This window comes from Dermacentor albipictus, chromosome 4, assembly GCF_038994185.2.
Source record: "Dermacentor albipictus isolate Rhodes 1998 colony chromosome 4, USDA_Dalb.pri_finalv2, whole genome shotgun sequence".
Classification (NCBI taxonomy): Eukaryota; Metazoa; Arthropoda; class Arachnida; order Ixodida; family Ixodidae; genus Dermacentor; species Dermacentor albipictus.
This window is the reverse complement of record NC_091824.1, coordinates 134,365,285-134,393,137: the sequence shown is the minus strand read 5'-3', so window position 1 is coordinate 134,393,137 and position 27,853 is coordinate 134,365,285. Positions and strand designations below refer to the sequence as shown.

General features: G+C 45.1%; 1 protein-coding gene and 1 long non-coding RNA gene across 10 annotated transcripts in view; one reads left to right on the top strand and one right to left on the bottom strand.

Moving 5' to 3' along the window:
• The first annotated feature begins 734 nt into the window (after positions 1-734).
• Positions 735-6,784, top strand: LOC135898334 (uncharacterized). Of its 2 annotated transcripts, none has more exons than XR_010563305.1 (5): positions 735-859; positions 4,330-4,475; positions 5,219-5,269; positions 5,388-5,620; positions 6,645-6,784. It is a non-coding gene; the product is annotated as an uncharacterized lncRNA (long non-coding RNA). The 2 variants fall into 2 exon arrangements; XR_010563306.1 differs by having other exon boundaries at positions 5,388-5,538; positions 6,645-6,781.
• Positions 5,323-27,853, bottom strand: part of LOC135898333 (TNF receptor-associated factor 5-like) — a 43,186-nt gene continuing 20,655 nt past the window's right edge. Inside the window, exons 1-8 of one of the 8 annotated variants that reach the window (XM_065427213.2) lie at positions 26,597-26,834; positions 20,085-20,289; positions 15,691-15,833; positions 14,679-14,837; positions 13,541-13,582; positions 12,669-12,809; positions 6,626-6,904; positions 5,323-5,591 (exon numbers count right to left, since the gene is read on the bottom strand). In XM_065427213.2, the coding sequence (XP_065283285.1) occupies positions 5,364-5,591; positions 6,626-6,904; positions 12,669-12,809; positions 13,541-13,582; positions 14,679-14,837; positions 15,691-15,747 (906 nt within the window). In that variant the 5' untranslated portion in view covers positions 15,748-15,833; positions 20,085-20,289; positions 26,597-26,834 and the 3' untranslated portion in view covers positions 5,323-5,363. Of the gene's footprint in view, positions 5,592-6,625; positions 6,905-12,668; positions 12,810-13,540; positions 13,583-14,678; positions 14,838-15,690; positions 15,834-20,084; positions 20,290-26,596; positions 26,839-27,853 lie in introns of those variants that run through there. The other 7 variants (XM_065427218.2, XM_065427215.2, XM_065427219.2 and 4 more) reach the window with 7 other exon arrangements.

Below are 27,853 nucleotides of genomic sequence, written 5' to 3'. Positions count from 1 at the left end.
TACCGGGAGATCGTGGGTTGCACTTGAACGAAATGGCCGATTCACTCGCATGAGCATCCGTCAATGGCTCTATCATATCTGTTTTGCCGACATTAGCTTATATCAGGGCAGCTAGGTACATAAATTTCTCTATATCGCCAAACTCTGTAATATCCATGCTAACACTGTCTTCTGAATTCCACCATCTTGGCTTCCCATGGAATAATAAATGGTGTCCATCAATGCAATTCGAGGTTTCTTTAACAAAATTGAGATATCGTATACCGCCTCTCAATCTTTACTTCCACATGTCCGGTTTCGCTATGTCCCCTCAATGTTCTTTTTGCAGTGCACCTGAATCTACTGAACATTACTTTCTCTCGTGCCGCCGCTTTTTAAGACAAAGGAAACTCTTTAAAAACTCGTTTAGCTAACTTGGTCTATCGCTAACCTCGCCAACTATTCTTTTGGGGCCACTTCACTGGGATCCAGCCACAGGGATGCTTTTCTTGCAGTTTACAATTTTATTAGAAAGATAAAAAGAGTACATTGCTGAATTTCTAAAATCATTTCATTTATTTACGTTAACTTATTTTATCAATATTATTCACAATATCTTCATTACACTCCTAAATTACAGTTCTTTAGACCCACGCTTTACTATTCGAATCTAGTTTTGCTTTAATTCTACATATACAGAAAACCACCTGCTTCTTGGCCAATCCCACATAGTGGGTATGTGCCAGTGCTTGGGAGATAAGACAAGACAAGACAATGCCACTGCACCCGACGAGGTCCCTGATTGACGGTTGCTGACCAAGTGCAACCTTTGGCTTCTCCGACAAACACGACAAGGCACACGCTGCGTTATCACAGTAAGGTAAACTCTATCCATCACTTGTGCTTCATCGCACTTTCTCACAAGTCGGCAAGAAAACGTTCATTCAAACATCCGTCACGTTTCTTCACCTCTGTGGGACTCGATGGCTCGAATCAGGAACAGGCCGAACGATACCTTCTACAGAGTTTAAAACAGCGGTGCTATAACGTAAAGCTACTCAAAACTATTTGTATTCCATTTTTTTTTTTCAGTCGGCCCTTTACGACTGGTCAAATTTTTTGCCGGGCCGCCGCCACTTCATCTGTCTTTGACGCGACGTCACGAAAACCGAGAAAACTGTATATATGATATGTCGTGTACGCATGTACTGATTGTGCAGGATATGACCGGACAAAAGATAGTTATTACCTTTTATACGCGTGTGACGTCCTCAGCCCTCCAATATTGATGAAAGAGTTTCGGGCGACGCTCACTTTGCCTCTCTGTCACGCGGCGTCGCAAAACTCTGAGAACGCGCCACGTCAGTGTGACGTGTACGCAATAAAGATGCATTACTTATGTCGAACCCAACTTACTTTCTTTTTTAATAGCACTACCCTGTTCCGAAAGGAATAGAATATAGCTGCCAGCCGATTTCTCTGGCACTGGCTGCGCGGAGCTGCCGGGGAGAAGGTATTAATTTGTGTATCATAAATATTTTTAGAGAGCAGTTCTTAGACGCCCGTTTCTGCGGCAAGCGTCGGTGTCGGCGTCCCTCGTAACCACCGTGCTCGTAACCGAGCAAACGAGCACATCGAAGATTGCAAGGGCGAACGTGGAGCGCAGCGGGGGAGAGAAGGAGATTCTTGATGATGGGAAGGAAAGGTTGGGGCAAAGTGCAGCGCAGTAACTGTCTCTCAGCAGAGGACACCTCAACCGCGCTGCACAGGGGGTACGGAATGAAAGTAGGGGGACAGTGGGGGATGAAAAATGGCGATAGCGAAGACGGTGCGAGGAGGAAAGCGGAGGGAGAGGGTGCAGCGGAACCATGAGGTGGAAAGCGGTGGAGGAGGGTACGGCGAGAACTTGAGAAGCGTAGTGCCGCGCAAGACGGGCTCTGCGGCGACGGTGGCTACGAAATGGCGCCAGAGTAGCGCACGTTGCCTGTACACCGATGGCGCTACAGATGCCATATATGGAAACAAGGCGCTGCACGAGCGGAGGTCTGTCTGCGGCGGCTGCTCTGAATCGCGGCCACGAGTCGCCCACGTGCTACCTCTCGCGATCTCCCGACTAACGAGGCAGTCGCACCACACATCGCTCCGTTTGCAACATGCCGCAATAGATTGATTGTCCGCACCAGGCAATATATGGCGAAATTAAAACACGTATAGAGCTGGGCTCAAATTTCTCATAAGGAGTATCGTAATCGTCGCTGAATTTTTTTTTTCGTCGTAGTATAACGTTGTCGAGCCCTTTCGGCACATACACGACATTTCTCTGCCAACTCTTCTTCGTTGAGGATGTGTTTTAGCGGCATTTTTAACCTTCCGCTGCACGGCGCTACGGTTTTCGACCAGCCACTTCAGCTCAGCAAGCGAAAGGGGAACAATTGCAGACACCGCCATCTCTCTCCTCATCCGGTTATCTTCTTTCACTGCGCTAGCTCAGCCCCATCGAAACCCCCTCCACTTCTGCGGACTCCTCGTCTCTTGTCAACAAATTATATATAAAAATACTTCTCAAATTAGGGAATGCTATTCGCTTTCAGAGCAAACAAAAGTGGCCTTCCATGAATGAGGAAAGCGTTTGATTGGGCTGTTAAAACAACGCTGCGGGTCACCTCCAGATGCTTGTGTCGTCGGTTACGTAAATCTGACGCCAGAGTATTGGAACAAAAACACATTGGAATAGTTTTACGTTGTTAATGCCCCAGGCTTCAGAGGTTGTCCCAGAGTTGGCGAGAGAGAACAAAAAAATGTGGCAAACCTGCTCGACCTTGCAGAATCCCAACCCAATTTCTAGCGAAACTGTCTCTTTTGTTCAGTTGAAATGAGAATTTCTATTGCCTGTAATCAAATCACATAATTTAAAATGTTGCCTGTATCATGACTGGTTCGTTGGAAATCTCGGCCTCCTATAACGCTTGCAGACACTTCTCAAATTTGTTTATAAAGGCAGTAATTCAATCGTACACATTTTACTTCGCCAGAACATTCGCCGTTGGGTCGACGCCTTTTCCTCTCTTTCCGCTAAATTTGACCTCGGCTGCTTTCATAGTTCTACGAAAACAGCGGGATAACTTTTGCGTTCGTAAAACACAGCTGCAACACTGCGGATCGCTTGCATGCGTAATTTGCTCCTAATGCTGTCATTATACAGTCAACACATTTGGAACCTCGCCTACACATTACCCATAACGTGAGCCTTATTTTCGCCAAATGTAAGCAAGGTACTATGTTTCGTTCACTAAGGACAGTGAAAAAGCAAAATACATATTAACCTTGCATGACGCACGAAAATAAGGGGAAATATTAAGGTTGGGCAATTATTTGCTACGCTTCTACTTCGGCCAGCAACGTTAAAGTTTTGCCACACAATGTGCTTCACTTGACCTCCATTTCAATCCCCATTTACACAATATGTAAGCTTGGCTCAACGTAGAGTTATCTCGGGACATTGATAAGTATAACTGGAAGCGGCTTTGTGGCACTTTTGAACACTTGATGCAGGTCTCTTTTTCTTTTTCTTTTTCTTGCCAAATCTGCCGTCGGCACGCACACGTTTAGCGCCGCACAGAGATTTGCAGGGGCATTGCCCCCTTTTCCGCTAAATTTCATGTCGGTGGGATTTGTCATTCTGGCAGACCAACGACCTAAATTGTGTGCCGCTCGTAAAGCAAACTCATAACGCTCAGGAGCGCTCGCATATGTGATACATTGGACATGACGCAATTATTCCACACATTTCAAATTTAGCTACGTGCCACCCATTATCTCATCCTTATATTCACCAAACGTATACAAGGTATACCTCGTTTATTTCACCGAGCATACCGGGATGAGCTCATATAACGCATAGGGAAACAGAAAGAACCAGGGTTCAATAAGTACTTGTAACGCTCCTAAGTCAAAAACGTTAAAATTTCGCAACACGTTGCACTTAATAGGACCTCCATTCTAAATGAATACAAAGGTTGTAAACGCGGGCTTTTTCTGGGGCCCCGGAGACCCCCCCGTAGTCGGCGCCTATGGATGCATGCATCAATGTCGACATTGTCGCGCCACGGGTGACGCAATCGCAGTTGGGTCTCTCGCTCGGCGTAGCTTGGCAGCACGTTTGTCAATTCAAGCGGGAGTGGTTGCGTTTGAGAGAGCTCACTTTGTCATTGTACTTTGTTTTTTTCATTGTACTTTGTCATTGTAAATTCATATCTGTGCTCATTAGGACCTATAAAGCTTACAAGTGTGCAATTTCTTGCAGAAATTTGATGGTTTCTCGGTTGTGGCACCTCCGCGTTCTACACGTAGGGTCCAGAGAAGGCGTGAAGAGACTCAGGCAGCAAGACAGAGGAATGCCAATCAAGGCCCACCAACTTTGACTGGGGCGGGCCCATTGCGAGTAGGGATCGAGCACGATTGTAAGATTCGATCATAGGAACCCCATCAGCCGTATCGTAAGTAGGCTTCGCAACGCGTGAATAAGTCACTTGTGCATTTTCTAACGCCCTTTCTGTATATCCTATAAAGTGCCCATACACCTTTAGCAGCACGCATAAGACGTTTCACGTTCTTAACTGCGGCTGCGTCCCCAATACAACCATGAACTTCTTTTTGTTATTTTGTTTTTTTTCTGAAAAAGAAGTCGTGAGACACATTTACAGCGTTAAAGAGGGAACATGGCATGAAATAAACAAGGCATGTATTCCGTTTTCAGTGGTTTAAGAAAGCAGCTAACGTAGCTTTTGTTCATAATTGCATTTTTAAAGGAACTTAAAGTACGCGGGAAGACTATGATTAGGACGCAGGATATCGGCAGTCTACGAGTAGACACCGTGCATGTTCAGATCTAGTTTGCTGCCGGGGCAACTCGGGAGACAGGAATCATTCGTGCCACTTGAAACGTAATTCTGAGCACTGTGACAGTGGGATAAGTGCACTTTACAACGAAAATACGGATTTTTTCAGGTAAAGACGTCTGCTGTCTAAAGATTAGTTTCATGTTGTACATTTTCAGTTGCCTAACGGAAATCAATGTCAGCCATTTTCAGTTTACAAAGACAAGTTCCATTTACTAGCTCAAAGTTGAACAATATGCAGGCTCATACGGTCGAAATATCACCGCTAGTTTCACCGTAGTAGTACCAGATGGCGCCATCGTTTCGTTACAGCAAAACTGTCTTTTTTTTTTTTTCTTAAGGTGACGTAACCGTAGACGACGAGCACTTCGGTTTGGTTGGGAACTAAACCGGTAAGTAATGATCGCAAACTTTGTGAATTTAACCCACCTCCAGAAAATACAACTTTCTTTGCTTCATGCTTGTTCTTGCGTTTGTTTTATTTAATCAGTCTATCACGTGAAATTCCAGGATCAACATGTCATCAACAACGTATCCAACACGCTGGTCTTCGAGCTCTTCGAAGAGGATGAACTTCTCGCGGCCGAAAAGCGTGTTCCACATGTGCAGCGGACGGCTCGTGGAGCGTCGACGGTCCTGACCCGAGACAGAGAAGTCGAACGTAAGGTCGACGTGATCCACGCCCTCCCGCTGCGAGGCCACCCGGATCAAGCACTGCGCGATCGTAACAGTTACTCTTATGGGTTAGTTTACGCGTTGCACATAAAAATACATGCGCACAAATGCACATAAATATGTTATACACGATACACAAGTATAAACAGGTTGAAAGGGTAATAAAGATGATAGCCAGCGTTGTTGTCTGGCAGCTTTACCTTGTGCAGTTCTAGGATTAGAATATTTTTCGTGGAAAAGGAGATTCGCAGTATGAACACTTTCTACTAGACAGTGGCGTATCCCACTATTTCCCCTGCCTCTCCCCCCAAGGAACGCCGGCGCTTCAACGTTCACGAAACTCGGCATTTCGAAAGCTCCATTTCCCACCTCTTCTCTAGGCTGTTCTGTCTCTGCCCCTGATACAGGCGTCCTCTTGGAACAATGTGGTTAGGTGGTGCAGGTGTTCGTAGTACGACACAGGAAACAGCACAGAGGAACTTCGACAAATGTAAACTGGATCGTTAATATTTTGAAAGTTCTCTGTTTCGATTATCTGCGTTCTTTCATTAGTTACCCTTGATTGTTACATTGTGGTGTCGCGCAAATGCTCATTCTGCCCATTCACAGACTGCTTTCTTCGTTTACTGACTCGAGTGAACATGTACAATGAGCAGGGCCATGCAACTGTATTGCTCATCTAAAGCAAGAAATGTCATCGAATATGCAATCACTCAATCGATTTATTTATTTATTTACTAATTTATTTATTTATTTATTGTAATTAGTTATTCGATTTGTTGATTGATTGATTGATTGATTGATTGATTGATTGATTGATTGATTGATTGATTGATTGATTGATTGAAATGTTTGAAACAAACATGATGACAATTTGATCATGTGTAAATTCTTGTAGATTTCCTACATTTGCTGACGACACATTCGTCATTGCCAGACGCTCATGTTGAACATTTTCTTTGTCTCCTTAGGTTTCCCGTGCGCCAGAAGTAAAAATAGTTGCCCGTTATTTATTGTTTGAGTGAGGTGTCTTTTTTCCTTTATATTCGCGGCAAGAAATAGATGCAGCTCACCCTAGTTTTCTTGACACAGCAACTGTCCATTCTGGCCACATCCACGACCTTGGACTGGACGAAAAAAGCCATGTGCGTGCCAGCACCGCATCCGATGCCGTACAGGTTAGCCTGCAGCCTGAACTTGCAGCCGGCCAGGCCGAAGAAGATTGGCTCGCTGAGACAGTCGTCACGGCGCGAGATCGCATGCCGGCGAAGTATGCGGTACGACTCCAGACACCAGACGTACGACGCCCCCGTTCGACGCAGTAGGGCGGCCGTCTTTCTCTCCTGAACGCTCTAAAGGAGAGGGTCGAGGATGCACCGTCAAGATATCGGAATATATAGCAGGTGTTTCTTTTTTGTACTATGCATTGTTTTATTAAAGTTACCCGATGCAAATAACGAAGTTCTAATCCATGGGAAAGCCCGGATACTATTTACACACTAAAATAAAATGCATATTCGACTAATTTTTAATATCTCCCTATTTAAGTTTCCAGCTAATTACTTTGTGGCACATATTGCAATTTGTAAATGGTTGCCGGTGAGTGTGCTTGGTATATGCACCTCCAAGAAGTTCTGAAGATGGCACCAGCCTTGAGACATGCGCCGTCATACGTGCAGTGAAAGATTCAGTATTATGCCGCGTGCTTTTTATGACAAAACGCTGCGCGTGCATTGAAGCACCAAAAATAACTGAAATGCCAATGTATTCCGCCGGAAAACTGCGGGAATTAATATCTCGAAACTGGTGTCATTCCGGGAATTCGTTCCGTGTGTTTGCGAATAGCGAACGCGTCGGCTACAATTAAGGAATTCAAATATGAACCGTAAGCTAGTCAGAAACATAAGTGAAATCTTCTTAATTAGTCGATTATGCAGTTTGAGTTCTCGTTCAACTAATGTCCGCCCCTTCGAACAATCCAGCGGCCGGCAATATTTAAACTTCTGCATGGGGAAAAGAAATGATTCGAGAGGTTACAAGAACGCTCCTGCTCCAGTCAACAGTCCATTTACGAGGTTCTTCTACTGAACTGCATAAGACAGAATGATTGTACAACAGCCTACCGTTCTCGACATTCTCGTTTTAATTTTTAGATGTCCTCGTACTCGTCACTACCCTGTGCGTTGGCATGCTTGCCTTTAGTTTTGTCGTGCAATCACAGACGCTACAAATGGGTTTGGAAGGAGGCATCATGAATTTTCACGCAATGACCAAGTCGTATTGCTGCGCCTATTAGCGACGTCTTTCTTCGCGTCCCGTGACCACAGCAATCAGCATGAGGCCTAGAAAACAGTACACGTATTCCGCAACAAAACATGGTGGACGCCCAATTTTGTTAGTTGAATACATCAAAATCTGTTCTCCGGTCGCCTATACCACTATGAGAGTTCTAACATAAACTACAGCGACGCGCCACGGCTTGCCAAGTAGATCTGAATTATTTATGTAAACAAAAGAAGCAGAGCCCGCCTTCACAAGAACAGTTATTACGCTATACCTGTTCGTTAGAATAGATGTAAGTCAATAGTTTTGTCTGGCATGCGGCGACTGGCCGATGGCAAACAGCACCCTACGAACAAAAAAGTATTTAGAAGTCGACCCGAGATGTCTCGTAACGAGACGTTTCTTAACGTTGCACTCCACCATCAACCAGACTTAATCTATTGACTAGTTTAAAGGTTTCTTATTTTTAAAACACGAGGGCAAAACGAACAACCATCTTGAGCAACTATCGAACACGGAAATCGAATGTTCCAGAAATGCGGACTGTCAAGGCCACCACTTTATATTTCTTTGCATGCGCAGCATAAGCAACCAACAAAGGCACCAAGGATGACACAGAAAAACTTACTTGTACTGACTAATTGAAATAAATTATTGGAATTGAAAGTGGATGAAAAAACAACTTGCCGCAGGTGGGCAACGACCCCACGTCTTTCGCATTACGCGGACAATGCTCTACCAAATGAGCTACCGCGGCGCCGTCTTCCCATCCACTTCCCGGGGAATTTATGTGTTACTACTAGAAGTAACCCTGGGAGTACTAGCCAGCGCCACCACTTACAAACCTTAGTGGCAGATGTGGAACATTTCTTCTGCCTCAAGGCGTCACGAGTACGTGATTTTTTTTTTTGGTGAAGGCAACGGCTCAATAAACCCACACGTGCTACCTGAAGGCATCAATGTTTTCGGATTCGAGACCCTTATTATGTAATGAACGAGAAGAAAGGGGGTTAACCGAGGGGCCCGATTTTCATTATTCATATCTTAAGACGCCAACAAAGACACCAAGGGCAACACAGGGAAAATTACCTTTACTAACGAATTGAAATAAAGAAATTATAAATTAATGGAATTTAAAGTCGATGAAAAAACAACTTGCCGCAGGTGGGGAACCATCCCACGTCTCTTGCATTACTCTCTCTCTCTCTCTCTCTCTCTCTCTCTCTCTCTCTCCCTACCAATCGAGCAACCACGGCGCCGTCTTCCCATCCACTTTCTGGGGTTCTTATGTGTCTGCGGCAGAAAAGATGTTCGACATCCGCCACCAAGTTTTGTAAGTGGTGGCACTGGCTAACATTACCAGCGTTACTTCTAGTAGTAACACATAAATACCACGGAAAGTGTATGGGAAGACGGCACCGGCAGTAGCTCAACTGGTAGAGCATCGCACGCGTAATGCGAAAGATGTGGGGTCGTTGCCCACGTGCGGCAAGTTGTCTTTTCATCCACTTTCAATTCCAATAATTTCTTTATTTCAATTAGTCAGTACAAGTAAGTTTCTCTGTGTCATCCATGGTGTCCTTGTTGGCTTCTTGTGATATCATCATCATCATCATCATCATCATCAGCCTAGTTACGCCCACTGCAGGGCAAAGGCCTCTCCCACACTTCTCCAACTACCCCGGTCATGTACTAATTGTGTCCATGTTGTCCCTGCAAACGTCTTAATGTCATCCGCCCACCTAACTTTCTGCCGCCCCCTGCTACGCTTCCCTTCCCTTGGAATCCAGTCCGTAACCCTTAATGACCATCGGTTATCTCCCCTCCTCATTACATGTCCGGCCCATGTCCATTTCTTTTTCTTTTTCTTTATTTCAACTAAGATGTCATTTACCCGCGTTTGTTGCCTCACCCAATCTGCTCTTTTCTTATCCCTTAACGTTACACCGATTATCCTTCTTTCCATAGCTCGTTGCGTCGTCCTCAATTTCAGCAGAACCCTTTTCGTAAGCCTCCAGGTTTCTGCCCCATATGTGAGTACTGGTAACACACAGCTGTTATACACTTTCCTTTTGAAGGATAGTGGCAACCTGCTGTTCATGATCTGAGAATGCCTGCCAAACGCACCCCAGCCCATTCTTATTCTTCTGGTTATTTCAGTCTCATGATCCGGATCCGTGGTCACTACCTGCCCTAAGTAGATGTATTCCCTTACCACTTCCAGTGCCTCGCTACCTATCGTAAACTGCTGTTCTCTTCCGAGACTGTTAAACATTACTTTAATTTTCAGCAGATTAATTTTCAGACCCACCCTTCTGCTTTGCCTCTCCAGGTCAGTGAGCATGCATTGCAATTGGTCTCCTGAGTTACTAAGCAAGGCAATATCATCAGCGAAGTTACTAAGGTATTCTCCATTACCTTTTATCCCCAATTCTTCCCAATCCAGGTCTCTGAATACCTCCTGTAAACACGCGGTGAATAGCATTGGAGAGATCGTATCTCCCTGTCTGACGCCTTTCTTTATTGGGATTTTGTTGCTTTCTTTATGGAGGACTACCGTGGCTGTGAAGCCGCTATAAATATCTTTCAGTATTTTTACATACGGCTCGTCTACACACTGATTCCGTAATGCCTCCATGGCTGCTGAGGTTTCGACTGAATCAAACGCTTTCTCGTAATCAATGAAAGCTATATATAAGGGTTGGTTATATTCTGCACATTTTTCTATCCCCTGATTGATAGTGTGAATATGGTCTATTGTTGAGTAGCCTTTACGGAATCCTGCCTGGTCCTTTGGTTGACAGAAGTCTGAGGTGTTCCTGATTCTATTTGCGATTACCTTAGTAAATACTTTGTAGGCGACGGACAGTAAGCTGATCGGTCTATAATTTTTCAAGTCTTTGGCATCCCCTTTCTTATGGATTAGGATTATGTTAGCGTTCTTCCAAGATTCCGGTACGCTCGAGGTTATGAGGCATTGCGTATACAGGGTGGCCAGTTTCTCTAGAACAATCTGATCACCATCCTTCAACAAATCTGCTGTTACCTGATCCTCCCCAGCTGCCTTCCCCCTTTGCATAGCTCCTAAGGCTTTCTTTACTTCTTCTGGCGTTACCTGCGGGTTTTCGAATTCCTCTAGGCTATTTTCGCTTCCACGATCGTCGTGGGTGCCGCTGGTACTATATAAATCTCTGTAGAACTCCTCAGCCACTTGAACTATCTCATCCATATTAGTAACGATATTGCCTGCTTTGTCTTTCAACGCACACATCTGATTCTTGCCTATTCCTAGTTTCTTCTTCATTGTTTTTAGGCTTCCTCCGTTCCTGAGAGCCTGTTCAATTCTATCCATATTATAGTTCCTGATGTCCGCTGTCTTACGCTTGCTGATTAACTTAGAAAGTTCTGCCAGTTCTATTCTAGCTGTAGGGTTAGAGGCTTCCATACATTGGCGTTTCTTGATCAGATCTTTTGTCTCCTGCGATAGTTTACTGGTTTCCTGTCTAACGGCTTTACCACCGACTTCTATTGCGGACTCCTTAATGATGCCCATGATATTGTCGTTCATTGCTTCAACACTAAGGTCCTCTTCCTGAGTTAAAGCCGAATACCTGTTCTGTAGCTTGATGCGGAATTCCTCAAGTTTTCCTCTTACCGCTAACTCATTGATTGGCTTCTTGTGTACCAGTTTCTTCCGTTGCCTCCTCAAGTCTAGGCTAATTCGAGTTCTTACCATCCTATGGTCACTGCAGCGTACCTTGCCGAGCACGTCTACATATTGTATGATGCCAGGGTTCGCGCAGAGTACGAAGTACGATTTCATTTCTAGTCTCACCATTCGGGCTCCTCCACGTCCACTTTCGACTAACCCGCTTGCGGAAAAAGGTATTCATTATCCGCATATTATTCTGTTCTGCAAACTCTACTAATAACTCTCCTCTGCTATTCCTAGAGCCTATGCCATATTCCCCCACTGACTTGTCTCCAGCCTGCTTCTTGCCTACCCTGGCATTGAAGTCGCCCATCAGTATAGTGTATTTTGTTTTGACTTTACTCATCGCCAATTCCACGTCTTCATAAAAGCTTTCGACTTCCTGGTCATCATGACTGCATGTAGGGGTATAGACTTGTACCACCTTCAATTTGTACCTCTTATTAAGTTTCACAACAAGACCTGCTACCCTCTCGTTAATGCTATAGAATTCCTGTATGTTACCAGCTATTTCCTTATTAATCAGGAATCCGACTCCTAGTTCTCGTCTCTCAGCTAAGCCCCGGTAGCACAGTACGTGCCCGCTTTTTAGCACTGTATATGCTTCCTTTGTCCTCCTAACCTCACTGAGCCCTATTATATCCCATTTACTACCCTCTAATTCCTCCAATAACACTGCTAGACTCGCCTCACTAGATAACGTTCTAACGTTAAACGTTGCCAGGTTCAGATTCCAATGGCGGCCTGTCCGGAATCTGAACCTGGCAAGTAAAAATCGGGCCCCTCGGTTAACCCCCATTCTTTTCATTCTTTACATGCACAGGGAGTACTTGAAGGATTCTCGATGCATACAGACCGCCGTGACCGTATCATTACTACTGCGTGAATTGAATCGCACGCGAGAGTAACTAACCGGGCACATTAGAGATTGTAAAGAAGAGCACTTCATCATACCATAACGCCCTTTTTTTCTTGCGGGACAGAATTCTCATTGTGTCGCAATCACTGGCAGGGTGTGTAACTGTCGATTAAGTGTCTCATACAGCTGTACATTTACCGAAGCAATGTATAAATGCTTGTAAGTCAATTATGCAGTCTATTGTATTGAATATTTCATGCACCTGTGAAAGCTTCAGCTCGGCTATCTCCTTCATCGCAGCGTTCAGTAGTTTCCGCAGTTCTTTGATTTCGGCATCCGTGTTGATGTTGCCACTCTTTGCCTTTTTCTTCGAGGCACCTTTACCCTGTGGGACGATAGATTTCTGCAACATTGAAAGCGCCTTAAGTGACAGATACAAACTGTTGTTGTTGTCTTTTCGGTTGTGCGACAGTCTGCAGAATCAATTTTTGTTTGGTGCATTATATTTTGGCAATGTCTAATTATTCTGCGGATAAGGGAATTTTAGTCTTGTTCACTGATGGCCTGTCACAAGCGCTTACCGACAGAAAGAAGTACTTGTAAACACGCTGCGCGCAAGTACAAACAAGCGCGTACTCTTAATTCGCTTAGCGAATGTTCCATGCTGTACAATATTGAAAGGTTATCCAAGACTGGAGCTATGTTAGCTGGTGTTGACCGGAATTTTTTTCAGTAGGAAGTGACGTAGAAGTTTATCCTCTGCATAGGTTAAATTCTATGAATTTCCATGACTACAATTTTCAGAAGTCTTCCAATATACACCCTTTATTTACATTCCCTGCAACACGGCTCATAGTAGGAAAAGGTAGAGTTCGCCGCCTACTCGCCCTTCATGACTACGAATGGAAGGGTTACCGGTAGGTCGGACAGGGAAACAGTATAACCAGCCGTTGTCGCGTTTAATCACGATTTAAAGGCTCATAACGAATTACTGCTGCCGCACCTCTGTATCTATGATATTTGCTGCCTGTCACAAGCGGTATTTGTGGCTGCCATTCATTTTTATTTGCCTATATGCCAATCAAGGTCATCCTTCGCGTTAAGAAAACAAAAAAGTAAAAGAGACTGACTCACTTCTATTTTATCGCCCACACTGTGGCAAGTCTTGGAATGTTCCTGAAAAGAAGTCGCAGCAAGCGCTCAGCCTTTGCAAGGACTAGAGCGAAGCACCGGTAAAGTAGCATCTATCGGAAGAAAGCGTGCGAAAAGTTCGTCAGTTAGACGCGCGAAGCAGTAAGTGTAGCTTTTGAGACTGCATGAGTAATATATTGCTCTCCAATTTAATTATGAGAATAAGCCAAACAAGATTAAAACAATGGTGTGTGAAAAGCATTGCCTTCTTTTGTTCTTAAATTTCGAATGCTTTCAATAAGAACCTGTGGCCCATGGAAGGTAATTTGAACATACCACCCAATTTTGCATCCACCATTCAGAGTATGTTGCTATTTTTCCTGAATTCGGCAGCTACTACATATTGTTTTGTTTTGTTTAGGTACCACTAGTGCATGGATTAAATTTTTTTTGAATTCTATGTTATTAACCAAAGAAAAATGGGTAGCCGTCGCCACCAAACGGTGACAACTCCTCTGTTTCTTTTTACCTCAAGAAAAGAAAAGAAGTAAAACATCGTAGTTTTAACTCTTGCCCTAGTGGCTAATTTTAACACGAAAGCTTCATTTCTTTTGTGATAAATGTGAAAGAATTCGTGCACGATAGGCGGCCAGCGTTTTCGAGTGGGAGCGCTGCCCTCTACCTCCTCACGAGAGTAGTGTTCCTGTATTTGTATAGTTCTTGTTTCTACGATCCCTAGTGTTCATAATGGGACGTTGTTGAGAGATCTCGTTTAACTTATCCAGAAACGTTTTTTTCTTGTGTGTTTTGAAACTCACTGCGTATTTTTCCCCCTTTTAGATTGCCGAATTTGCAGCGTATTGTTGCACAATTGTGTCAAAGAATGGGGGTAACTTACACTGCCTACCGCCACAAACATCTCTTAACGCAGCTAATGTGCTTTCATAAAAATCAGATCATATTAAGTAGGCTCGCCCTCGCATGAAGTGGCTGAACAGACAGGATTGAGCGCCCAAATGCCGTGACGACAAACAAGTGGAAACAAGGAAAAACACTCTTGAGTAAACGTGTGTACAAATTGTCAATATCTGCCTCAGTGGAAAAACTTGTAAAAAGTAAGCACTCGTTATCAATTTCATACCTGCATTTCCCCTGCGAAGATCACAGCTGTGCAGACCTTGCATATAACGCTTCTCTTGGGGCAAGTGGTGGTACAGTGCTCAAGGAAACTGTTCAAAACTACGTCTGTGCTGCACAGATTGCAGCGAGTCGTTCGATAGGCACATCTTTCCAGGTGCGGCTGAGAGAGATCGCGAGAGAAAGAGAGAAATGCAATAATCAAGACTTCAATGGCGGTTACCTCTCACTGACACACCCAGAGCCAAATGTTAGCAATAAGTGAGTACAAAGAAACAAATTACAACAGAGACAACGCGTTTGTTAGAATCAACGTTAAATGAACCTGTCTTGAAACGTATCAATTAAATGCTATGCAAAGAAACGCACGCTCCTGGTAATATTGTTTTACCTCCGGATACATGCAAAGAACATCTGAGCTAACTAGGAGGATCAGATGGTTAAGCGGACCAGGACAAAATGCTCCTGGACTGCGAAGCTTTCTTTCAGAGATACTCATATGGGTTTATTTTATACTTCGTGCTTTATTCGGGTGGATGACTTTCCTTTCAGGACACTTCCACCACCTCGCGGAATTCCGCAGAACTGACATGCAAGACTATCCTTCACATTTGTAGCGGTGTTTGACATATGGTGTTTTACACCATATGTTATAAATTACTACCCTTTACTTAGTAACTGAGAAACCATAACGAAAACAACATGCATTGCGGCAACAATAAATAAGCAATTTTCCATAATGTGTTGGCAATGCGGCTCATTCTCACTTAACATTTAGTAAAAGATTAACGATGAAACATTATCTCCTGGCAGAAGACAAAATTCTTCAGCAAGAACTCAGAGTGGTAAATGTTAGATGGTCCTACTCGTGGAATGTCGAGTTTATGTCACGTTGCTTATACGATATAAGCTTTTGAGACATCGGGCTCCATAGTAGCCAATGTTTCCTCGCCTGCGATCGCATGATAAAACATAAAACTGCTAAAGCAACGCTCTTCGGTATAGGTGAGGCACACCTTGATTTCTGTTTCCGAAAGCTCCTTCAGGCAGCCCTCATTCGGACAGCGGTCCATGCTCGCCCGTGTCACGCAGCTGGCCGAGCTTCGAAGTCCAACAACGCTGCCAACTCCGGTGTGGCAACCTCCCGTTTGGTAACTTCCTACATATCACAAATGTTGGCTGTTATTTGTTGATTTCAAGATTAAATATCCATGCTTAATGCAGCAACTCGTTTAGTTCCGTTGGATAGTTTTCCAAAGTATTCAAGTTATCGGGGCACTGAAATATTTTCGACGATTCACTTCGTCCGTTAGATGAAATTCCACGGCCTCTAATCCGCAAGCAGAACAGTGACAATTTTCAGAGAATTTTAAATAACTTAGTATAATAGCTTTCCTAAAGCCACCAGTTTCGGTTTCGTTCCTAGGCAGATAGTGTGTCCTGACGTCCCGACACAGTAAGTGGCAGCAGGACGTTACGTTTTGACAATCGATCCGGCTCGCTCGGTCACCTCCTACGCTGCTACTCGTTGTGAACGCCAGTGTATCAGCGTAGCAGACGACGGGGCAAGAGCGAGCTTCAAAACATCGCAATGTCCTGCTCCCACGTGACCACATACTGTGTTGGGACGTCATGACACAGTATCCGCCAGAGAAACGAAACCGAAAGTAGCTGCAGGAACAATATTAAATTCTTTACTGCGCTTTCAGGCTTCTCAATAGTCAGCCTCTAGAGTCTGTGAAGGAGTACGTTTACCTAGGTCAATTATTATCATTTAAAAGAAAGTTGTACAATCAATGCATTCTACCGGTGCTAACACATAGGGCACAAACTTGGAGGTTGACAAAGAAGCTCGAGGACAAGTTAAGGACCGCGCAAAGAGCGATGAAACGAAGAATGTTAGGCGTAACATTAAGAGACAGGAAGCAAACAATGTGGATCAGAGAGCAAACGGGGATAGCAGATATTCTGATTGACATTAAGAGAAAGAAAATGGCCCGGGAAGGCCATGTAATAGATCACCGGTGTACCATTAGAGTTACAGAATGTGTGCCAAGAGGAGGGAAGCACAGTCGAGGACGGTAGAAAACTAGATGCGGTGATGAAATTAGGAAATTCGCAGGCGCAAATTGGAATCAGTTGGCGCAAGACAGGGGTAATTGGAGATCACAGGGAGACGCCTTCGTCCTGCATTGGACATAAAATAGGCTGTTGATGAGGAGGCTTCCGAATGGGAAAATTTTGCTCGGCCCCATGTCGGGCAAGTATGTGTTGGCCAACCATGCCACATGTGGCGCATGTTTCGAAATTTCGTTCGGGCCGTTCTTGGGGATTGACATCTTTCTTACATCCGTCAACTATTAGGGTATTCAAAATGGTGCATGGGCACTGGAACATGATTCGAATGTCCTACGGACGAAGTGTATTCACTGGGGTGGCCCACGGAAATCTGTAGGTCGGCTTATGTCTGGGCTTACACTGGGCATAGATGGATTCCTGCATGTGTTATACTTATGAAACTACATATTTCTGGCCGATAGCAAGCAAGCCTGCATCCTTCTCGCTGCACAGCATGCACAGTACAATGTGTGCTGCACCACAGAGCACGTTCATTTAAAAATTTATTTGGAAGCAGTTATATTAAAAAATCACACAAAATGCTTGAGCTTGTGCCACACAGCCCTGTGCCCATTGACTAGAACAAATGGTTCACTAGAACGACGGCATCAAAATATGATTAACAATTTTAAACAGACTCATTGTATCTGGCTTGCATTAAAGGATACGCTTGGTGCCATTAAAAATATCACAGTAAAGAAATGCCAAATGCAAAAATGACATACAGCCGAAAAAAGAAATAATTCACTTAATTCGCTTAAGCTTCGCCTTTAACAGTGGATCGCGACGTCCTTCAAAGATCCCTGACTGCTTGTTCCGCTTCCCGGCAACCGCAACTTTCTTGCGGATGCGCGGAGGCGAGGGTGATGGTGGTGTTGCGCCGTTTTGGAAAAGGGTTTGTGTTTGAGTTTCCGCGTAACATCGTTGTTTTCTGGTATATTTAAATTAAACCCGACGCTATCATGTCTGTAGGTTGTGCTTATGTCGTACATTACGATTTTTCTGACGTATCTTACACTGAAGAGTTCGATTAGTTCAGCAATGCCTCTGCGCCACGCTGAGGGCCTGCGTGGTCGTAGGTCGGTACGATTTTTCGCCAAGCGACGTCCGACGCCGACATGGATATTTTGCAACACTGTGCACTCAATGCTATTGCGTTAATATTTAAAACAGAAAGAATGCAGATCCATTATATGGCACACTGGTTTCCGGAAGGCGTTGTACTGCACTCAACTAAGCAATGGCAAAAACTTCTTATTCATATAGCAAGTTAGACAACTCAAGCACTTTTATCAAATTATCACACTTATTATTCAGTCAAACCTAATTTAGGCACTTGCGAGAAACCTCATATTGAGGTCGAAAGGCCCGAAAACACTTTTCAATGCGTCTTATACAATTCGTTGACAACGTACTTAGGCACGACGTAGTTCCCACTTCGCATTGGTGCCGACCTATCACAGCCAGCCCTGGGCAATGGTTGTACGGCAACCTCGGTCCCACGTCTTTTGGCCACCCATATGCAGACGTAGTCGGCAAACAACCTTGACCCTACCTTTTCCTTCTATGGCTGGCCACGATAGTAGGCATCCGACGTCCCCCAAGCAGTTTTCCAACCGTCGGCCATCAGCCAATTCCGCTTGAGTTGTCACAACTTCTTTTTCGGGGGTTAGAGCTCTAGGACCTTCATTTAGCGCAAATAAATTGAATAGCCAATAATATCATGCCGGTACCCCTCTAAAATGATGTTACGCTTTTGTGGGAACTGGTTGCTATGACCTTCCATAGATCCCTATCTTTGAACGCACATATGATAACACAGTAATAAATACGCATATAAAATCACACTAACAGGACCGCAGCATGCATAATCACACATCGAAAGTGTACAAACAAACTCCAAATGAAACAAAAGGCTCAAAGAAAGTGTAACGCAAAGCCAAATACAAGTGATTGAACATAAGCTAAATGATATTGCTACAGTAACTAATACCAATAACGAATACACTCATAGAAACATAAAAGGAACACCTACTCGATCACTTACACAGCACAGATAATTTTTTTCTTGGTTTTGGTTTGCAGACGACCGCTATCTAAAAATACAAACTAAGCAATAGTATTTGAGTTCTGACAAAGCGCACGGGACCACGGCAGCTACAGCTCATGAGCTTTTCATGAACGCTCAGCAGGAAGTCGGGTTCGCTGAAACACTCAGTGCTTGTATGAGACATGTCACTTGATGAAACACGAAAAGGCACAGGTGCATTAGTTATGCAAATTCTAATGATTTTGCTTGGATAAGGTGAAAAGTTATCGCTGGATCGGCATTCATTGTAGATAAACGCATGCACCTGTCAGAGTAAAGAAAGTGGTCGCTGTGGCCGAGCCTGTAACCTGACTCAAATGAACTATTTGTTCTGAGATCTAATTTGAAGCCCTCAGTACTCTTTCGTCCCGACTGTTGCCACTTTTATAGATCCGATATTTTTATTTCGCAACAATTGTCGTCATGTACTGAAGTGTGTAATTTGTGGTCATTATGCGGCATAGTTTCGCATTGCTGATGGTGGTACCACCCCAAGCACCCTTTCTATGCTTTGCCTACATACACAGTACAAAATGGCAGTACCGTACTAAGATTTCGGTGCATGTAAAAATTCTCAGGTAGCCTAAAAAAAGAAAAAGATAAAATCCTGCACGTATTTCTACCAGTCTGACAATTTATACATTAAGGACAATGAAGTGGTATACAAGTGGGTCCTTCGCTTCATATGTACAAAGGCTATGTATGCTGGCCTAGCTAAGCGCTCATACAGAGCACTACGGCGTCAGCTTTCTCCTTTCAGCGCTACAACCGCGCAAACACCTGTAGCTGACCTCTAACGTGGAATCCGTACAACTCGACATGAGAAACAAAAATGAGGGTTTACTGGTGTAAAAAAAAAGAAGCGTGCATGAAAGTTCTTGTCTATTCGAATGAGATACACGCAAGATAACTTTTATTTTATAATCGTTTATCATTACGCTTCGAAGCGAATGCGGGCTTCCGACACACTTTGCATTGCATTTACATTTGATATCGACCATATCATCGTACACCGTCACCTCGCAAAAGCCGTTGCGGAACTCCCCTTTTCAAGTTCGCATGTAAAATTAATTCAGAGCCCTTGCCTGCAGCGCCTCTCTAGTTCAAGCAATCTTTAGCTAAACACACACGGTTACACACAATATATCTAGCTGCACACTTGCATAAATGGAAGACAAATTAAGATGAATATATGAAACAGACCTTGTCTCCACGAAGCACTATGCCAGCACGCGATTAGGGCTCCGCCACCTTGTGGACCTTTGGACCCCGTGACTGTTGTCAGGATAGCGTTACGGGCGTTTCAACCACTGGCATTGAAAATTACTGTGGCAGCGGAACCGATGGGTTGTCAGCTTCTCGTGAGAGTGAGAAATGTTTATCGTCCATACGGCCAGATTGTGCGGCGCTGAACACAAAAAGATAAAGGCGAGTTAACGGCCGTCCGCATTGATAACCTGCCACTTGTATTTTTTGCCGTTCTGGCATGTGTGGCCATATGTGCAGCGATGAGAATGCAAGATCCCACTCGGTGTACGACACGCACTCACTGTTGCCCCCAACACGGACTCCTAGATCGGCAAGCGCACAAGGTCTCGGGATGGTTAACTCTTTTATTCAGTTGACGATTAGTCATTCATCATTTAGCCTTAATCCAATAATGACTTTCGATGCAGATTTTTTTCATCAAATAATTGATTGATCAAAATCTTTGCCGGGCACTTCTAAAATGCTTGAAACACAGTTATCTACTTTTGTAGGACCCTATCTTAATGTTTGAGAGGTGGAACCAAGTTTGAAACAGAAGTGTATAAACGTTTGATAAAGTATAATATTTAACTTGTTAATGACTAAATACAGTTGGCACTAGCGACTTTTGAAAAAATAAACAATAAATGTTATAACATGTCACTTAGTGCAAAATTAAATAAAACACATGGCACCACTGAATCCCTGTACAGTGCAGTTAAACAAGAAGCAAGAAAATCGCAAAAATGAAAGATGAAGTCCCGCTGAGATATGAAAGACATTGTAATACGCACAGGTGAAAACAATATTACTGGTTTAGGATTTTAAAACAGATCCTCTACAGAGTCAAGGAATGTCCATTCGCTGTCTGCATACAGAGCTGCGTCCGTGTAGTACGTGTTGTACCTATGGTTGTTAGAGTAGGCTGATTGAATGTGTTGTGCACGTGCTTTGCGCCTTTCTTTGTTGTACTCTGGATGCATATTCTTTGGAATTGGGGCTACTGTAATTTTGGATCTCATCGAAGGAGGGAGAGGTACGGCCTGCTCTGTGAGATAAATGGGGTATGCTGGGATATTGAGTCTAGCCAATATTGCCCTACCAGTTTTTGTGAAGCTGAGGCGCTCCCTCTGTCGCATCAGGGTGGCTTGCCTCAGTTCGTCGAAAGTATTGTGCACTCCCAAAGCTAACATGCGCTCCGTTGAAGTACATTTAGGCAGGCCCAGAGCAGCTTTGAAAGCGGTTCGGATTATTGTGTCAGCCTGCTTTTCCTCCTCCCTGTTCAGGATTTGGTACGGTAAGCCATAGGTTATTCGACTAACCACTAAGGCCTGTACGAGCCTTAGGGTATCGTCTTCTCGCATTCCCGCTTTTCGATACGTCACGCGACGTATCATTTGGGCTATGTTGTTGGCTGTGGATTTGAGGGTCTTGAGTGTCTGTAGTGCTCTCCCGTCGCTCTGAAGCCACAAACCCAGGACTCGCATCGTGGGTACCTCTCGGACTGATTTGCCCTCAACCACGATGTTAATCGATCCTCTGGATTTGTAGCCTTTCGCGTGTATCCGGATAACCTCAGATTTTTCGGGTGCGCACTTCAGGCCACTCCATCTAGAAAATTTCTCCACCGCTAATACTGCACTTTGGAGCGTATATTCCTTATCCCCTAGTGAACCTCTGCTCGTCCACAGCACGATGTCGTCTGCGTAGAGCGTGTAACCTAGGTCGGGTATCCGATCCAGATCGCGCGCGAGTCGACACATCGCAATGTTGAAGAGAAGAGGAGATAATATGTACGCCCTGGCAGTCGTGAACGCTGTCAGCCAACAGCAAATTACCGCGTCGGCCACGGCGGGATCCCCAGCCTCGGCTGAAATATTAGCAGTGGCGATCGCACTCGCTCACGCGGAGCGTTCGCAAAGGGACTCGGTCGTGGTCACGGACTCCCAGGAGACATGTCGCATGTTTCTCAAGGGGCACGTGACTGCGGCTAGCCTCGCGATAATCCCGAAATCCTTCAACCACCATCATCGCCTACTCTGGTGCCCGGGCCACGCGGGGGTACAGGGGAACGAAAAGGCTAACGCGTTAGCTCGAGGGTTCACTAACCGAGCGACGGCGTCCTCTTCTAACCCCAACCACCCGCACTACCCATCACAAAATTCCACCAATTTAAATGCCAAAGACATCCTTGCTCATCAGCGTGGAGCCCGAAGAAAATACCCGCCGCCTCACCCACAACTTAACGGGGAAGAGGCCGCCGATTGGCGTAAAATACAGACCGGGGTGTTCCCCCATTTAAAATTGCTAAACGCCATGTATCCCACTCGTTATAGGGCCAACTGTCCTTGGTGCGGTGGCATACCTACCCTAATGCACATAACCTGGGAGTGCACTAAGCACCCTCATAGGCCAAACACCAGTAGGGCAATGGAGCAGTGGGAGGCACAGCTCGCCCGCTCCGATCTGGCAGGACAAAAGTCCTTAATTAGCCAGGTCAGGCAGGCGGCAGAGGCCAGTGGGGCCCTGGACTGAGAGGCTCCGACCACCCCTCCTTCAAATCTTTAGAATCACAATAAAGTTTCTCTCTCTCCATTCGCTGGGTTTTGAGGGTGAAACCGACACCTTCTTAGAATGGCCATACAACCATCACATGACAATAGATGCTCGGACGCCATAGATTTTCTGGAATCGACATGAATTCCATCGCAATGTCAAAAACATGCTCCAAACCGGCGCGCATACTCTGCCACGTCTTTAGTGGACTGTAAATAGCACGGCGATCAACGAGTGGGCTGCCATATATTATGCCTTAAATCGCGAGGACATTTCAAACCTCCGGTTTTCGGGTGGCGTCGTGGCGTGTGCGGTGTGGAAGAAGAGAGGGAAAGCGCTCGGCTAGGCATCACTCGGAAGAACAGTCGACAGTCGCTCTATACCACAGCCGCACAGTCACTGTTCGTACGATTTCAAAATTTTCGCGCCACTACTGTCAAATCCTCGAAAATGATTAATCGAAAAAGTCTAATCAGTTAAGTCGATTAAATGAAAGGTGGACATCGATGAAGATTGATCATTTAATCGACTAATCATTCACCGATATTATACCAACCCTTTCTTGGGAGCCATGCTCACGCGGTGTGCGAGCAGTTTTTCACGGTAAGTGACACAGCAATAAGAAGCATAAGCGAAATAGAAGTCACTATTACCCCGCAGCCTAAATATTCAGAACCAAATTACCCGAGGAGTTTAACTGGAACAGTTCGAATAGGCACTGTATAATACAGCGCAGTTCGTGGCTCTGAAACAGGTCGGGGCACAGCACGGTATTGGCGTATTCAATAACAGAATGAATTTTTTTTTCAAACACCCGAGTCGGCGCTTACGCTTTCCGTTCCACATCGTCAGCCTTGTTTAGTCTACAGCTTTAAAATCAATGGTGACGGCGTTTTGGTGCTCTTAAGTTTACATTCCTACATCGCCGGACGTATGCGTGAGTTTTTTTTTTTTTTCCTCTCGGAAGAGGCCTAGTTAATGTCTTGGTCGCCATGCTATAGAGCGAGAAAATTGTCTCATAAATCGAGATTAACGTAACGAACATGTCTTCTCTAGATTGTTGCTACGGGCGATCTGATGCCCCGCTCGATTCCTTCACCGATGGTTCGTATACTGGCTTCATCCCCCTTATCTGCTCTCGCGCTGGCGGCCAGGCAGGGTTGCCAGGTCCAAAATGTGAAAAGTAGCCAAAAAATCTCGGAAAGTAGCCAGAAAAGTAGCCAACTTTGGCCACATAGAGAAATGTAGCCAAAAAAGTAGCCACGCTATGGAAAAACGTTGCATTTTCATTTATTATGCAACTCTGAAGTCATTATCACAGCCAACACTTAAAGTTGCTTTTAGTAAATGTAGGAACATACAAAAAATATTATGAAACGTGTATAAATGACTACAGCTAAGAGCGCTTTGATCAGCATGTAATATGACTAGAATATTATCACCAATCAGAATCACAGTGTAAATGAGTTAATCTTGGCGCACATTTCTCGAAGAAGGTCAAAGATCGAGGCATCCTCGAGCGATCGCTTTCGCGATTATTTACGTGCGATTTTGCATCTTGGCATCGGACGCGTCGCAGGCCGTTTGTTACGTTCTGCAAAGTGAGATGCCGAGTCGCGCGAAATCTCGCAAAAGTGATCGTATTCCAGAATACAGCTGTATATTTTCAAGCTGGGAACACATAAATGGACCGACTACGCCGAGAGCGCGCCGGCCAGACCGACCGCTGACATGCTGGTAGCATGTTTACGTTTATCCCGTGACCAGCTGTCCAAGTGTTCGATTTTGCAAACTTCGGGCAGCTTCGGGTTGTCTTAGGATCCCTCCTCACTAGCTGGCTGCCGTCCGGCTGCCAGCGGGCTGCCAGAACTCCGAAAATCGAAGCCCTACACTCTCAAAACAGTTGCACCCTTTGGGGTGTATATTTGTCCCACAACAATAATCGTCATCTGTCTTGCCCGCGTTTCCTTTCTTTAACGCTGCGAGCCCGGTACTTCCCGGTCACGAACGGCATGCGCGTTATCAGTGTGACGCAGCATTCTCGATAGGAAAGTATAGCGAGCGCCGAGTTTTCAAGAAAGGAAACGCAAGCAAGGCAAATGACGATTATTGTTGTGGGACAAATATACACCCCAAAGGGTGCAAACTGTTTTAGAGTGTATGTGTGGAAGGTGGAAGGCCTGACGCAGAACGTCAATGCGCAGATGGAACACGCTGTGACGTCACCAGTGCGAAATCCTTTGCATGAAATGAAATCGCCAGAGTCAGATTGACAATGATGATGGACCAGCTTGAAAATATTTGAAGTGTCGCTGTTGCGAGTAGGCCTAAGTATTTGCTAATGTTGCTGCATAATATGAGCTACACAAGTTTCTATTTAATTTTTACAATAGTCAAGCTATTTCAAAAGTAGCCAAAAAAGTAGCCAAGTAGCCAAGGCATTATTTTCCCCGCCAACAGCCTCAAAAAGTAGCCAATTTGGCGCAAAGTAGCCAAATCTGGCAACCCTGCGGCCAGGGCAGGCTCTTGTTCAGCATCCTGTGAAGGTGTGCGCTTGGGAGGTGCTGTTCACATGGAGCGGTGGTGTCTGGCTTAACAAACTGATTCGTTATGGTTTGCGACTCGAGACGAGTTATATTCATTCATATCTTCAAATTACCTTAGGTTAGCGTGATGCCTGCCACCGACTTGCGACAGCGCTGCAGTTCTTAATAATAATACGCCAGAAGTTCTCCGTGAGGTTTCCCGTACTACGAAAATCCGGATTTATGTCTACCTTAACGCGCACCTAAATCTTAGTTTTCCATTTCGCTTTCTTCAAAGTGTGGCCATAATAGCAGGGATCCAGCGAGATGGATTGACATTTCAGTGACGTGATTATAATGGGCATCACTGCATATGCGCATTAGCTCGAGAAATGGCTAATCGCGATGAGCAAGCTAAAGTAAGCGAAAATTGAGGTTTGGCAAAAGCATCGAAGCATGGCGACGTCTGAAGAAACGCTTTATGTGCGTTACTATCGTTTTAAATGTCGCTACTAGAGCGCCCACACACACACACACACACACACACACACACACACACACACACACACACACACACACACACACACACACACACACACACACACACACACACACACACACACACACGCACGCACACACGCACGCACGCACGCGAACACACGCACGCACACACACACAAAAGCCTTCTTGGAAGCGAATAATTTTAGTGTTGGTTTGAAGTCAGAAAGCAATATTCGCGCCATTTCTGTTGCTTAAGAGTGCGCATGCACTTTGGACGTTAGCACAACGCGGGCAGATCAGTCCCTCCGTGCCAGTGTTGACTCAACTTGCAGCGCGAGACGGCCATAGTTCTTGCTCCTACGCGCCGCCTGGGTAGTGGAGCAAGATGCACTATGATCGACACCGTAGTTGAAAGCACCGAATCCATACTGACCATCTTTTGTTCGTTAGCGTGCACCTAAATCTCAGCATATACAGAGGCTTTCTGAAGCAATCAGAATGTCACCGCTGTGGCCTTGAATCTAAGTGACACAATTTTGTTCGAAAGCGGAACAGCAAACCTATATAGAACAACATGAGTTGCGGATAATGGAGTGGCAGTGTACTGACTCACAAAACAGATAATTACAGTAACTGTAATGTGAACCTCGCGAGACAAAGGGAGAAGCAAGCAGACAACGGTGTTGCTGTGACATTTATTAACCTGTCCTCGTGCTATGTTTACGTCGCGTAATAGAGGTGGTCCCGATGCGATTTCAAAGCTATGCATCATTGTTTTTTCTCCTGGCAACGTACCACTCCATTTCTTGCAGTAACGCGCTAATTCACTCGGTTACGCTGGCATTAGAAAAATCAATAGTGCGAGGACAATTGGCAACGACGTACCTCAGTGTGTTGCTCCTTCAATAAACAGGGTGGCAATCGGGCTGGGGCCAGTCTTTGTCTTGCTGGCGTAAGGATCGAACCCCAATGATCAAACAAAGGCCTCACGGGCTGCAGCCTCTCCTCGTCTATGGCTCCTTCGCCTGCCTTCGTTTCACGCAGAGTCGGATTGCCGGAACACGATCCCGTCGACGCCCGGACGCGACTGCGCGCGCGCGCTTGCAGATCCCACGGGAGAGCGGCAAGTGCGACGAACCTCGGCTTAGGAGGTGGGAGCACTTGATTTGGGTAGAGCGACCATGCACTTCATCTGAATCCCTTGGGATTTCGATATTTCCCTTATGTATACACTGATATACCAAGATCAAGAGCTTGGCAGTTTATATATATAGAAGAGAATAGTCCTTCAACCAGTCTCGCAAAGCCTGCCACGCATTTATTAGCAAGGGGCTGAAAAAAAAAGGGCTATTGTTCTGTGAACCTGCGCAGCGGCCTTCGAAAAAATCATGCCCGCACCAGATGCAGCACAGCTTCCATGCCCACGTGGATCGTCTGTGTCTAGTTAGTGTCTAGCTAGTCTCCAGTGCATGTGGGAGCCTGCTTGAAAAATACAAGGAATGTAGCCCTAAGCTGAAGGAAAGGGATAAGAAGCCAGTTCAAGTCATCCCGAACATGTGCAATGTCACCCACAATGTCGAGAACGTATAGCGAGCAGGTACGGCGTAAACGTGGTGCTTTCAGTGCCTTGAAAGTTAGGACAGATTTGCTTGCTGATCTTCAAACAGGAAAAGTCTGTGTGCGCGAAGAAGCACGCAACGTTCTTCACGACCTGTGTCACCGCTGTTGTATACCGTATTCCTTTACCTTGTGGGAGTGTGTACATCGGTCAAACGGGGTGCTGCATTTAATGATCGCACTCTAGAGCACAGTAGACCTGTATAATTGTTTTAGCTGTAATCGCAATTACCAAGTAGTGGTCACTGTTATTAAGTATTTCCGGTTGCGAGATGCGCCAGTGTTGTGCTTGACCCTTCGATCGTGAGCGTAGATATACTCGTCACATCGATAGCGGCATGATTTCACCACAATTAGATTGTACGCGCGTCACAAGCACCACACTATACATATTCAAAACCAAGGTGACACCGACGACTTCTAGATAATGTGAGATGAATCCCTTGTACAAATAGCAGACGGAATCGAACAAAAGATTTGATTCGATAATGGCCGTCTGTAATCGCCCTTATCGTTCATTGTTTG